The sequence below is a fragment of the Vulpes lagopus genome, chromosome 8, assembly GCF_018345385.1.
Source record: "Vulpes lagopus strain Blue_001 chromosome 8, ASM1834538v1, whole genome shotgun sequence".
NCBI lineage: Eukaryota > Metazoa > Chordata > Mammalia > Carnivora > Canidae > Vulpes > Vulpes lagopus.
Window position 1 is genome coordinate 115,949,019 of NC_054831.1, and position 12,182 is coordinate 115,961,200.

Below are 12,182 nucleotides of genomic sequence, written 5' to 3' on the forward strand. Positions count from 1 at the left end.
CAGCATCTCAGCAGACCTTTGGATCCCTCAAGGCTGAGCTCGGTGATGTCCCCTGCCTTCTTTTCTCCATCTCCCAGGTTGTAGAGTTTGACAGGCCTGAGGTCCTGCAACAGAAGCCTGAGTCTGCATTTGCTGCCCTGCTGGCAACAGCCAATTCTTCACTGAACTAAAGAGAACTGGTGACTGTGGGAGCTGATGGCAGAGCCAAGTGCAGCTGGGAAGTCTGCAGTCTTTGACTTTCTTGAATAGAGATGGCTACTTCTCCTGAAAGCAGGGCTGAAATGTGCTCGGAGGCGCTGTAAATGGGATAGAGAAGAAGATTGGGGGAGCAAAACCTAGAATAGGCCACTTGATGGCTCCCCAAATCTGGGAACCCCCATACCATTTGAGACCATGTGGTCAGATCAGCATGTGTCTCTTTTTAATTGATATGTTGAGTAATTTCATAATAATGTGAAAGCCTATTACAGTTTCTGGATCTGTGTTAAAAGAATTGCAAATGCTGTATTGATTTTGTAAAAAAATAAAAAATAAAAATAAGAAAAAGTCACATTCTCTGTTCTGCTTTCTTGCTAGCTAGTGCTCGTGCAGCTGCAGGGAGGAGAAAGTCCTTCATACTGGCTTCTGGAAGAGGGACTCCACTGGTTAATGGAATGGAAAGGTCCAGAAAAAGTTCTAGGTTGGGTGCCAGTATCTAAAAGATGTCTACCTTCTGAACTCTGCCTCTTATATTCTCAGCTCTACTTTCCTTTTATGGCTTCACTCTTTGGCCTCCCCTCTCCCCATAGTGGTATCAAGGCTGCCAACAGCTCTAGGCTCCTGTCCTACCAGCTCGGCACTCTTGGGTCTTCTTTCCCCAAATGATTCCAGCAAAAGTTCCATGGCTAGATTTCCCTGGGCCGACCTGGGTCATGTGCTCGTCCCTGAATCAATCACATGCTGGGCTGTTGGAATGTGGTAACTAGCCAGGTCCAAGTCATATGCCCTTGCTTGGACCTGGGGATGGGGTCACATGGGCTGAGAATGGAGGGGAGGAGTTTCTCCAAAATGAAATTGCGATGGTTTTATTACATGAAGGGGAAATGGATATGGACACTGGGAAGGCCCAAAATAGTAGCTGTCTACTATGTTTATTTACTGATTAGAGCATAAATTGGTGGAATAAAGAATAAAGAGTTCATTTATAACATGTGCCAACTGGAGATAAGATTACTTGTCTCTCCACTCCCCCAAGTAGTTAGAGGATAATTATTTTAAATTTATCACTAGGGAGAACTCATTGTTGGGGACAAAATCAGTTTCAAAGTATTTTCTTTTTGTTTTCAGATTACAGTGTTTGGTTTTGCCATACGAAAAATCAATTCGGTAAACAAATATCCCAGTTTCTTGTCCCGGGGGAGGTGCTGGGAGTGTAACGATGTCCCTTTCCTCATGGAATTTGGGATCTTATGAGAATGAGTAAACTGTGAACAAGTAAACAGATGGTTCCAGAACGGAGTGTCAAGAGACAAGGACAGGGTGCAGGAGATGGAGATGGTTAGAGCAAACTTCGAGGTAGAAGAAAGGTAGTGGTTTACTGACCTGAATACTGAACAAACATTTGATGGTGCAAGAAAGAATGTTCTAGGCAGAGAGAACAGCAAACAAATCCTCCCCAGGAAAGAACTATGACAGGCTGATGCAATCCTTGGACCAAAAGGAGGACTCAGCCCGAGTCCCAGAGTTAGGGAGACGTGTAATCCCCTCTGTCCCCTTCCTGAGGTTCTTAGGTAGCCCCTGTTTCTCTTCCTAGGCCTTTTCCTAGGTGAGTGTCTATTCTCTCTTAAAAATCTCTTTGCCTAGTTTATCTCGTTCCCCTTATCTTTTTCTTCTTAGGCCCTGAAGAGTGCCCGGGAGTCCCTCCTGTGCCCATCTTGTCCCAACCCCCGGGGTCACAGAACTGCTTATCTGCAAGTTGAAAGCGACTCTATTCATCCTGCCCTTCCCCCTCCCAGAGCTGCTGTGGGGTAACTGCATGCATCACCTGTGAGAAGGAGGTTCACAAACTGAGGGCCATGTAGCCATCCATGATACTTGGTTTCCCTAGACCAGCTGTAGTGGCCATATTTCCCCTGAGTTGGCCAGCAGATGGCAGGCTCTTCCCAAAAATTAGGGGAAAGCCTGCAGGTTTCAGATCCAGAGCCCCTGAGCATCCACCTGGGGAAGTGTGGATCCCTGACATACAGCACAGAAGACAGAGCCTCTTTCCACCTTCCCTGGAAGGAGCTTCTCCTAGTAGGATAATTAGAATTAGCCACGGAATCTTTAAAGCATCGATGTCCACTCCTTGAGGTTCTGATTCATTGGTTTAAGGTGAAGAGTGAGTGAGTCCTGGGGTTTTTAAAACTTTAAATGAATTTAATGTGAAGCAAAACTTGAGGACCATTGGCTCCAAGCAGCAAAAAAAACAGAATTTATTGAAAAATCATATGTATACTTTTACAGTATTAGTAATATTTTATTTTTTAAGCCAAGTGGTTAAGTCTAGGACTTTGTTTTCTTTAAATAATTCTTTTTTTTCTTTAAATAATTCTTAAATATATAATTTTGTGCATCTGAGCTATTTTGTAATAAAAGTTTAGAAATTAATATTTGATATTGCAAAAATCATTGTAGTGAGTGGATGTAGAACTTGGTTCTACTTCCTTACATTTATGTAATGGTTTGTTGTTATGTGTATTCTCAGTTACCTCCTGGTGCAGAGGGGATGAGAGTATTTTTGGTGCCCAGTTTTTTAAAAAAAAAATTAGTCCTTGATTTATTTATTTATTTAATTAGTTTTAATTTTTAAAATTCCAGTTAGTTCCCATACAGTGTAATATTAGTTTCAGGTGTGCAATATAACCTCCTGGTGCAGAGGATATGAGAGTATTTTTGGTGCCCAGTTTAAAAAAAAAAATCTAGTCCTTGATTTAATTAATTAGTTAGTTTTAATTTTTAAAATTCCAGTTAGTTCCCATACAGTATAATATTAGTTTCAGGTGTACACTTCCATACATTGCCTGGTGCTCATCGGAGAAGGACAAACATTATATGGTCTCATTCATTTGGGAAATATAAAAAATACTGGAAGGGAATAAAGGGGAAAGGAGGAAAAATGAGTGGGAAATATCAGAAAGGGAGACAGAACATGAGAGACTCCTAACTCTGGGAAACGAACTAGGGGTGGTGGAAAGGGAGGTGGACGGGGGTTGGGGTGACTGGGTGATGGGCACTGACGGGGGCACTGGAAGGGATGAGGACTGGGTGTTATGCTATATGTTGGCAAATTAAACTCCAATAATAATAATAAAAAAAACCAAGTGTACTCCTTAATCCCCATCACCTATTTTCCCATCCCCCACCCACCTCCCCTCTGGTCATCATCAGTTTGTTCTCTAGAGTTAAGAGGTGCCCAGGGGTTTTAAAGGACCTAATTTATCCTCAGGTCGAGCCTTCTCCTATCTAGCCTTCCTCCTGGTCAAATGCGGTGAAGAACTTCACACAAGCTATGTGGTGTGGTCCACAGTGACAACAGGTGGATGTACAGATGAAAGGAGGCGATAGTGCCACTGGCCCCAGCCCTGCCCTAACTTAACCCCAGCTCTGGACACTCCATTGGAATGCTGCTAAATGGAGGCTGTTCAAAGGACAGCACCGGGGAGCCAAGTTCATTCTTCATTTTCCTGAAGGGCTTCTTCTGGAAATTATTGCAAAGGTCAGCTCCAGGCCCTGGAGCTGTTCAGGACAGATGTTCAGGTTATTGGAAACGTCCCACTAGGAAGTAGCTAGTTTGAGGGGTAGGGAACTCTCAATGGCTGGAAGCCTTCTCTGACACTGACCTCTCTCCTTGGTGTAGGGTGAGGGGCCATGGAGCGTTCCTCCAAGGCTGAGTGCTGGCAGGGATTCTGCATGTGTGGGAAATTGGATTGGATAACTTCTTTGGGGGTAGATGATGCTGAGATGCAATTATAAACATAAAGTTGTCTTATGGCAGGGGCTCTCAGACTTGAATGAGCACCAGAATCTCCTGGAGGGCTAAACACAGCTTGCTGGATCCCACCCCTGTACCTCATGATTTAGTGGGCCTGGGGCTTAAGAATTTGCCTTTTTAGCAAGTTTCCAGATGTTGCTGATGCTGCTGATCAGGGACCACACTCTGAGAACCCAGAGGTTAACCAAGATTATTCTGTCCTAGGTGATCTAGACAGGGGGGATTTAAACCCTCATTTTAATGTGTTCTTCAAAGTTTGTGTATTTCCAGGCCGCTTTTATTTTTATGACGTCTTCTGATTCGGACCCCCTGAACATTTCAGTGAACAATACAGACTCTCCTTTCTTCCATCATCTTGACCTGAGAGACCCTATCACTTTACTTTATTTCCTTTGTACTTGTAGATGATGTCAATGAAGTTTTGGGCCAAGGGAGGGGTTTCTATCCCAGTAACTCAACAACTTTCAATTGAATGTCGGGCACCATCTTCTTAAGGAGTCTCTCCATCTCTATCCCCTCAGGCTCCAGTGTCCTCCATTCCAATATCCTTTGTGTTCTTCCCATCCCTAGCTTCCAGTTCCTGGACATGTGTTATACAGAGCAGTTCAGTTCTTGATTTTGATGCCTTTTCCTGCCAGACAAGACATCTCAGAGTCTACCCCAGGAGATGTAACAAAGCACTTCTGTAAACAAAAACAGTCTCCACCCTATGATACACTATGGTGCCAGCTGTTAAGATAGTAATGTTTCACCCCATTATCCTAAATGTCTCCTATTCTATTCTCCTTTGACTCATTTAAATAACTCTGTGGAATTCAATCTTGTCAGAGTCAGAAACAACTTCAGAGACTGTTAGTCTGGATGTTCCCTAGCCTGTGGTCCATGGACCCTTGAGCTAGATTCAGAGGATGCATGAATTTGGATGGGGAAAAATTGTGTCTTTATTTTTGCTAACTGAAATTTAGCATTTTCACTGATTATGAATAACAAACTATAATAGTATCATCACCTGTGACTTTATCACAAACAGAATCATAGATATTCTCAAATTTCATTTCATTTGTTTCAGGTGTCTGAAAAATACCATTTACGTGCATCACTGCTTTGAATTGTAGTAGTTATTAGACCTACTGCTAGATCATTTTATTTAACACACCAACATAGAAACATACATATTACAACATCCAACTTTTGGTTTTTTGATAACCATGTGTCATTATAATTGATTTCCTTCACAGTCCTATGTATCTTATTTTATACGGTAGAAGCAGTATTCTGAGGGACGTCTGGGTGGCTCAGTGGTTGAACATCTGTTTTTGGTTCAGGTCGTGATGCCAGGGTGCCGGGATCGAGTTCTGAATCGGGCTCCCTGTGGGGAGCCTGCTTCTCCCTCTGCCTGTGTCTCTGCCTCTCTCTCTATGTCTCTCATGAATAAGCAAATAAAATATTTAAAAAAAGAAAAAAGAAACACTATTCTGAGAACACACTAGAATGCCAAAGAGACCTATGGCACAAAATAGGTTAAGAACCCTGATTTAATTCAGTTCTAGATTTTATAGAGGGAAATAGAGTCCCAGAAGGAGAAGGTACCTTGCCTGCACCACTGGCTTTTAATAACCTGGCTTGAAACTCGAATCTGAATCAGGCAGGAAAGGAATTGAGAAGGGACAGGCAGGCAGCGAGGGCTAGGCATAAAGGCCTTACTCCAATAGTGTGGTCAGGCATGGTCTGCTCAGCGCAGGGGTGGATGGGATAGCCCTAGTTCTGATGCCTGGCCTGCCCATACTGAGTTCTGGTCACCATTGCGACAAGTGTGAGCAATATCAGGGCAAAACCATTTCTCATTACAGCAAAGAGAAGTACAACTTTCTGATTTAATAATGATATTTCTTACTAGATTTTTGGTTCCCAAGTGCTTTGTCATATGAATTCTTGCAACAATTGTACTGATATGAGAGCCTCAGTCCCACTCTGTACTCGTTGAAATGTTCCCCACCTCTTCTCCCCACACTCATCAATACACCTCGTGGTGCTGGGGTTGTGCCTGGTTCACGACTTAGAGCTTACAGACATCATTTCCCAGTATTGCATGCCGTAAGGTTGTGTACTGTCTGTTGTTAGAGATAGCCGAAAGTTTTCACTCTGAGCTCCTTAATGGTTAGTGAGAGGAAGGAACAAAGATATTTTAGAACATCTTTACAACTCAGCCATTAAAGAAAAAGTAAAGTTGTTCACAATAAGCCAAGTTTTTTCCTGGTCCTGAGAAGGGAGGGCCACCTTTCTTGTGTCTGTGGCTTTTGTACTCACAGGCCCAGCTCGGAGCCAAGGGGCTTGCTTGCTCAGGGCCAGAACTCATGCTTTCTGCCTAACAACATGTTTTGTCTTTCATTAGAGAGCTTGTCCTCTGATTGTCACAGGCATGTGTTTCTGCTTCACTAACCTATGTTTGTTTTAAAAGCCCATTCAAATTCCAAACCACTTTCCAAATTCATTTGACATTGACTTTGTTTGGTGTTCCTCCTATAACTTTCCTTAGTTCATAAGGCAAACAAACAAAAATGAAAAAACTCAAGCCCCTTCCTTTAGTGAATAGTTTGTGTACTTCCACTGGACAGACTCCAACAGCAACTCAGGGAGGAAGGGATGCTTATTTCTCCAGAGATCCTGCTAATTTTTTTAAAAAAATTATTATTCGCAAATAATAGCTACCATGTATTGAGTGTTTGCAATGTTTGAGACACTGTGTTAAGCACTTCCCTTACACTATCTAATCCTCAATTAACTTACAATGCTTTGAAGTTAGTGTTCTCAGTTCGTAGTTGGAGAAATTGAAATTTAGAGATTTGAGTTCAGATCTGATTCCAGAGTCTCTATTTTTAACCACTATATAGTACTGACTCTGCAATGTCACACACTGATTTTTGTGTGTGTGTATACACACACACACACACACACACACACACATATATTTTTAAGGTTATTTACCAGGGCATCTGGGTGGCTCAGTCAATTAAATGTCTGCTTTTGGCTCAGGCCATGATTTCAGGGTCCTGGGATCCAGGCCCAGTGGGGAACCCGGCCCCACCCAAGTAGGGCTCCTTGCTGGGAACCTGGGGTGCCTGTTTCTCCCTCTGCCCCTCCCCCTGCTCGTGTTCCCTCTCTCTCAAATTAAGAAATAAAATCCTTAAAAAAAGTTATTTACAAAAATGTTTTTGAAGTTGATTGAGCTCCTGTCTTTTATGGTTTATTGAAGTAAAGGACGGGATAGGAAGAATTTGAGAGAGACTTGCTTTGGAATAAAAGCCTCACAGAACTGCAGAGCTGGAGAAATGATCAAGAGGAGTGCTCCTGGACCTTCCACCCAGCACCACCGTCGGTATTTGGGTGTGCAGACTCCTGATACACACATTTATATTTATTCACAAATGATGTACAGCACATGCATGTATATCACTGTTGCATTATATTCATACACAAAAAATATTTTTGTAGAAGAATATAGAAAGGAAGGATTTTTTTTCTTAAAAGATTTTATTTATTCATGAGAAACACAGAGAGAGAGGCAGAGACATGGGCAGAGGGAGAAGCAGGCTCCCTGTGGGGGAGCCCGATGTGGGACTCAGTCCCAGGACCTCAGGATCACGCTCTGAGCCAAAGGCAGAGACACTCAACCCCTGAGACACCCAGACGTCCCTAGAAAGGATTTCTAATATTTTCTTCCTATTCTCCAGTGGGTTCTCTTGTCCCCCTTCAGCCCCAGGGTGGGGGGAGGTCTGTGCCCTGCTCAGATCTCAGCGCCCCGGCCTTCCCTGGGTGTATGCACTGTCTGGGACAGGAGCTTGTCTGTTCATTTCTTCAGGCCTCCCATTGGCAGAGACAGCACAACCCCCTCCACCATTTCACTCCAGAATCAGTGGCCTGACAGGCCAAACAATCATCTTTATGTAGCACCAAAACACTGTGTGCCTCGGTAGAGATCCATCTCTGCCAGACCTTCCGCGAACTTGGGGAAAAACTGCTCATCAATCTGCTGTAAACTTGACAGCATTCAAATCTGTTTGGAAATTGTGAAAACGAGTCCGTGCTGTGTTCCAGAGACCTCCCGAGGTGGCTGTGAAGATCAAGTGATAAAAGTGAGAAGAACTTCATGATACACAAAGGGCTCTACAAATGTCAAGTGATATTATTAGCAGTGATTTGCATTTATGCAGCAAGGAATGGAGGCAAACAAAAGGGGACCCAGACCTGCATAAGGAGAGCTTCTGAAGGCCAGCCCGCCCCCCAGGCCAGGAGGCCTTCCTCCCTGTATCTTTTTCCACCTGGCAACTGTGGACAGACCCTCCACATTTCCCACCTCCCTTGTGGGCAAGGAAGCCAAGTACCACATTGGGTGGGGGCAGCCTCTCCTGGGATCTACATCCCCAGGAAGTGGAAGAGGCAGAAACAGCCAGCAGGGGGAGGGATTGACCAGGATAAGAGTAAGAAGAGGCTTTGGACCAGCTTGAAATACTACGGTAAAATGTGACATTTTACCATAAATCCATGGGAGTTACCTGGGGCAAGTTTTCTAAGGTGTCTAAATAATTTTTTAAAATATATTATTTATTCATTCATGAGAGACACAGAGAAAGGCAGAGACACAGGCAGAGGGAGAAGCAGGCCCCATGCAGGGACCCGATGTGGGACTCAATCTCAAGACCCCGAGTTCATGCCCTGAGCCAAAGGCAGATGCCCAACCACAGAGCCACCCAGGTGCCCCGGTGTACAAATAATTCTTAAAAATGGATCCAGATTTGTCATTTCTGAATTTAGAGATTTGCTTGCTCCCAACCATTCCCTGGCCAGCATGGAATTTTTCAGCCAACTCTGAGCAAGGTTCTCTGTGGCCAGGCCCTTGAAGGATCTCAAGACATCCAAAAAGACCTGCCCTCCAGAGTTTGTAAAGCTTGGAGTGAGATAAACAGGAAGCTTGTATGCAAGAATTAGCTGACAGTGCCAATCCCTGACTTACCTTTCATTTAATTCAAGAAAAAAAAGAGCTCAGATTGCCTTTTATTTTTGGATAAGTGAATGAGATTTCCTCTGTTTTGAAGATTGGATATTCCAGCCCCCACCCCGCAGCCCCTCCACCCCCACCCCATCCTCTGACCTCAGAGTTGCTTTACCTTTGCAGGAGCATGGACAGGGAAATGCATGCCTTCTGGGAGGGAGGTCCCTGAGTGCGAGTCAGGAGACTTGGCTACTGGTCTCAGCCTTTCCCCAAACCTTACCTGATTCTTTACCTCCTCACCTGTAGAGTAGGGGCTGGTGAGGGGCCTTTACTCTCCTTTACTTATACAAAGCTATGATAGGACAGTCTAGGAAGGGGTCGCTGTGCAAGCACATCGTATGAACTTTGGCTGTCACTGAAGGAACAGGACAGGGCAGTGCCCTTTAAAGTGGCAGAGGGAATGTTGGTCCCCCAGAGTTCCCTCCACACGTGTGGTGGGAGTGACAGTTGAATGGGGCAGTTGGAGAGGAGGGCTCCAGGCAGGTGGGACAAAGAACTGAGGCAGTTGGAGAAGAGGGCTCCAGGCAGGTGGGGCCAAGAACTGAATCTGAGGTCCGTGGAAGAAGACTCAGGCACCTGGCACCAGGCACCACCCGCTGAGCCCCATGACTTCGGATTCTTCCTCCTCATCCTCTCCTCCTCAGGACGCTAGCATTTCCTGCCCAGGTAGAGCTTCCCTGTAGCCATCCGCCCCCAGTGCTCTTGTCTGTCATCCCCAGGACAGGCTGTGGTGGGTGACACCACATGCAATGCGACTGCCCACATGGGAGTTGGCAGGGACCTGCGGCCTCCCAGAGCAGAAAGGAGGCTTGGGGCACTTGTATTTTGGGAGCCCACTGGTATGTAAAAGACAAAGTAGAGATGCCACGTCAGGATATCCAAATCTGTGACATACAAAAGCTTACTTTGAATAAACAAAGTCTTTTAACATACACATATATACACTGTACTATTCACCATTTAATCACAGGATTTATTTAAAAAAAAAAAAACCTGAAATTCACGGTGCACAGCCATGTGGTTTACACAGGTTCTAAGATGGGAGTTGTCATCTTCCCTCCATCTTGTCAGAATACCTCTGTACCTGAATGGGTGACCTCACGTGGAGACACCATCACAGGTCACTGTGTGGGGCCCTATGGGAATGAGAAGATTGAGCAAGGCCCCTACCCCCATCCCTGGCCCCCAGGCTTAGCATCCTCTCACGTGCTTGCGTTTCCTCCTGCCCTCTCTCCACCACCTGCCTCCTTCCAACAGCAGCCCCTGCTCTCAGGTCTGGTAGCGGGTACGTTGGTGCTGGGGACCACCAGACAGAGCCTCTCTGAGCTGGAGACTGGTCAGGGCCTGGAGGAAGGGGCTAGGGGAGTTGGGGTGAGGATGTGAGACCATTGGATACTGGTAATTTGGGTGGCTTGAAATTAAGAGTGGATTTATTAAGAAAGCAAGAGGAGCTGTAGTCTCTTATCTGGGAAGGACTTTATGATTAACAGTGTATCTGCCTCGGACTGATGCAGGGGAACCCTAAGAAAGGACTTCCATAGGCACAAAGGAAAACTAAGAATCCAATTTTCAAACGAGAATTGTTACTTGTTAATTTTCTGGGTTAGAGAGGCAAAAATGGAACATAATTTTGTAAAGTGAGTATATGTGGAAAATACTTCTTCTTGAAACACCCTCTAGATATCTTTTGTGCTCCCCTTTGGAGAGCAAGGATAGAGGAAAATGAATCTACTGTAAGAGAAACAGCAGTGCAAATGTGAGGATAAATGTCAAGTCCCCCAGAGCCACAGGGTCAGGGAGACAGTAAGGAATGGTGGGGATTGTGGCAAATTAAATCATGTATGCCCTGCCAGAAAAGGCTTGTGGCTGCTCAGTGTGAGGAGATTGTAGCCATGTGGGCATGCCGAGCTCCTGATTTTTTGTCACAAGCCAGAGGTCTTTTTTTTTTTTCTTTTCCTTTTTCTAAAAAATTAATTTATTCATGAGAGACACAGAGAGAGAGGCAGAGACACAGGCAGAGGGAGAAGCAGGCTCCCTGTGAGGAGACGGATGTGGGACTCGATCCCAAGACCCCGGGATCATGACCTGAGTGAAGACACTCAACCACTCAGCCATCCAGGTGCCCCAGTCTTTTTTTTTTTTTTTCTTTTAATATAATATCCCCTAATTCAAAGTCAGAAAATGTAAAAAGTACGCGCCAAATAAAATGGACCTACAAGTTATATGTGGCCCATGACCCACTAGTTCGTGTCCACTGCTCTAAACAGAGACCTTCCTGCTTCTTGCCTTGTCAGGTCCATTGAGGTCAGGTTAGGAATGCCCTGCCAGAAAGCAGGGGGATGCACCGGGGACCTTCTTCCATCCCCTGCCAACCCTCAGATGCTCTGAGTGGGAAAAAGCTGCCAGGAACAGAGTCATAATGGCTGCAGGGGCCCTGGCCTGGTCCTGTCTTCCCTCCTTTCAGCTCCCATCAGGGGCTCCCACCCCCACCCCCTGGCTGCCAGCAAGCAGATTTGCCGCTCCAGGCAGCTCCTCACTCCTGGCAGAGGATGGCACGACAGACGGAGATAGAGACGTTAGCCAAAGCAGACTTCCTGATTTAAGAAGTCTCATTTTCCCTCTGGGGCTGCCAAATTTAGCAAGGTGCCATTCCTGTTGCAACGCTTCCAAGCCGTCTTAGGTAATCATAACTCCGCAGTCCCTGTGGAGTGCTCAAGGAAATGACTTCCCAGCACCAATTTCCTACGCACTCTGGTTATCTGAACCTGGCCAGGGAGGCCTGGTCTCCTGGTTGGCATCTTGGAATCCAGACCCCCTAAGACAAGCTGAGGACAACTTTCAATCCTGAGGACAGGATTCTTTGCCATTAGGAAAGTGAGAACAATTCTAGAGGTCAGAGTAACGGTTCTCCATGGATGGTGAAGCCCACACTCTCAGGAAGAGGATCTGGATCATAGAGACCGGGGCCATTTAGTTTGGACAGGAGAGCAATTGCAGATGGTTTGCTAGGGGTGGGCAGAGGGACACGGAGATCGTCCTCACATGTCTGAGGGCACATAAAGGGGGCATAAATGTAGCCTGCCTGGCACCTGTGCTCAGAGTGACTATTGCAGGAAAATC

The 12,182-nt window shown here is 45.4% G+C and overlaps 1 protein-coding gene across 1 annotated transcript in view; it reads left to right on the forward strand.

Moving 5' to 3' along the window:
* Positions 1-519, forward strand: part of ABCC11 (ATP binding cassette subfamily C member 11) — a 58,335-nt gene extending 57,816 nt beyond the window's left edge. Inside the window, 1 exon segment of the mRNA XM_041766941.1 lies at positions 78-519. Coding sequence (XP_041622875.1) covers positions 78-170 — 93 coding nt within the window. The 3' untranslated portion in view covers positions 171-519.
* The last annotated feature ends 11,663 nt before the right edge of the window (positions 520-12,182 follow it).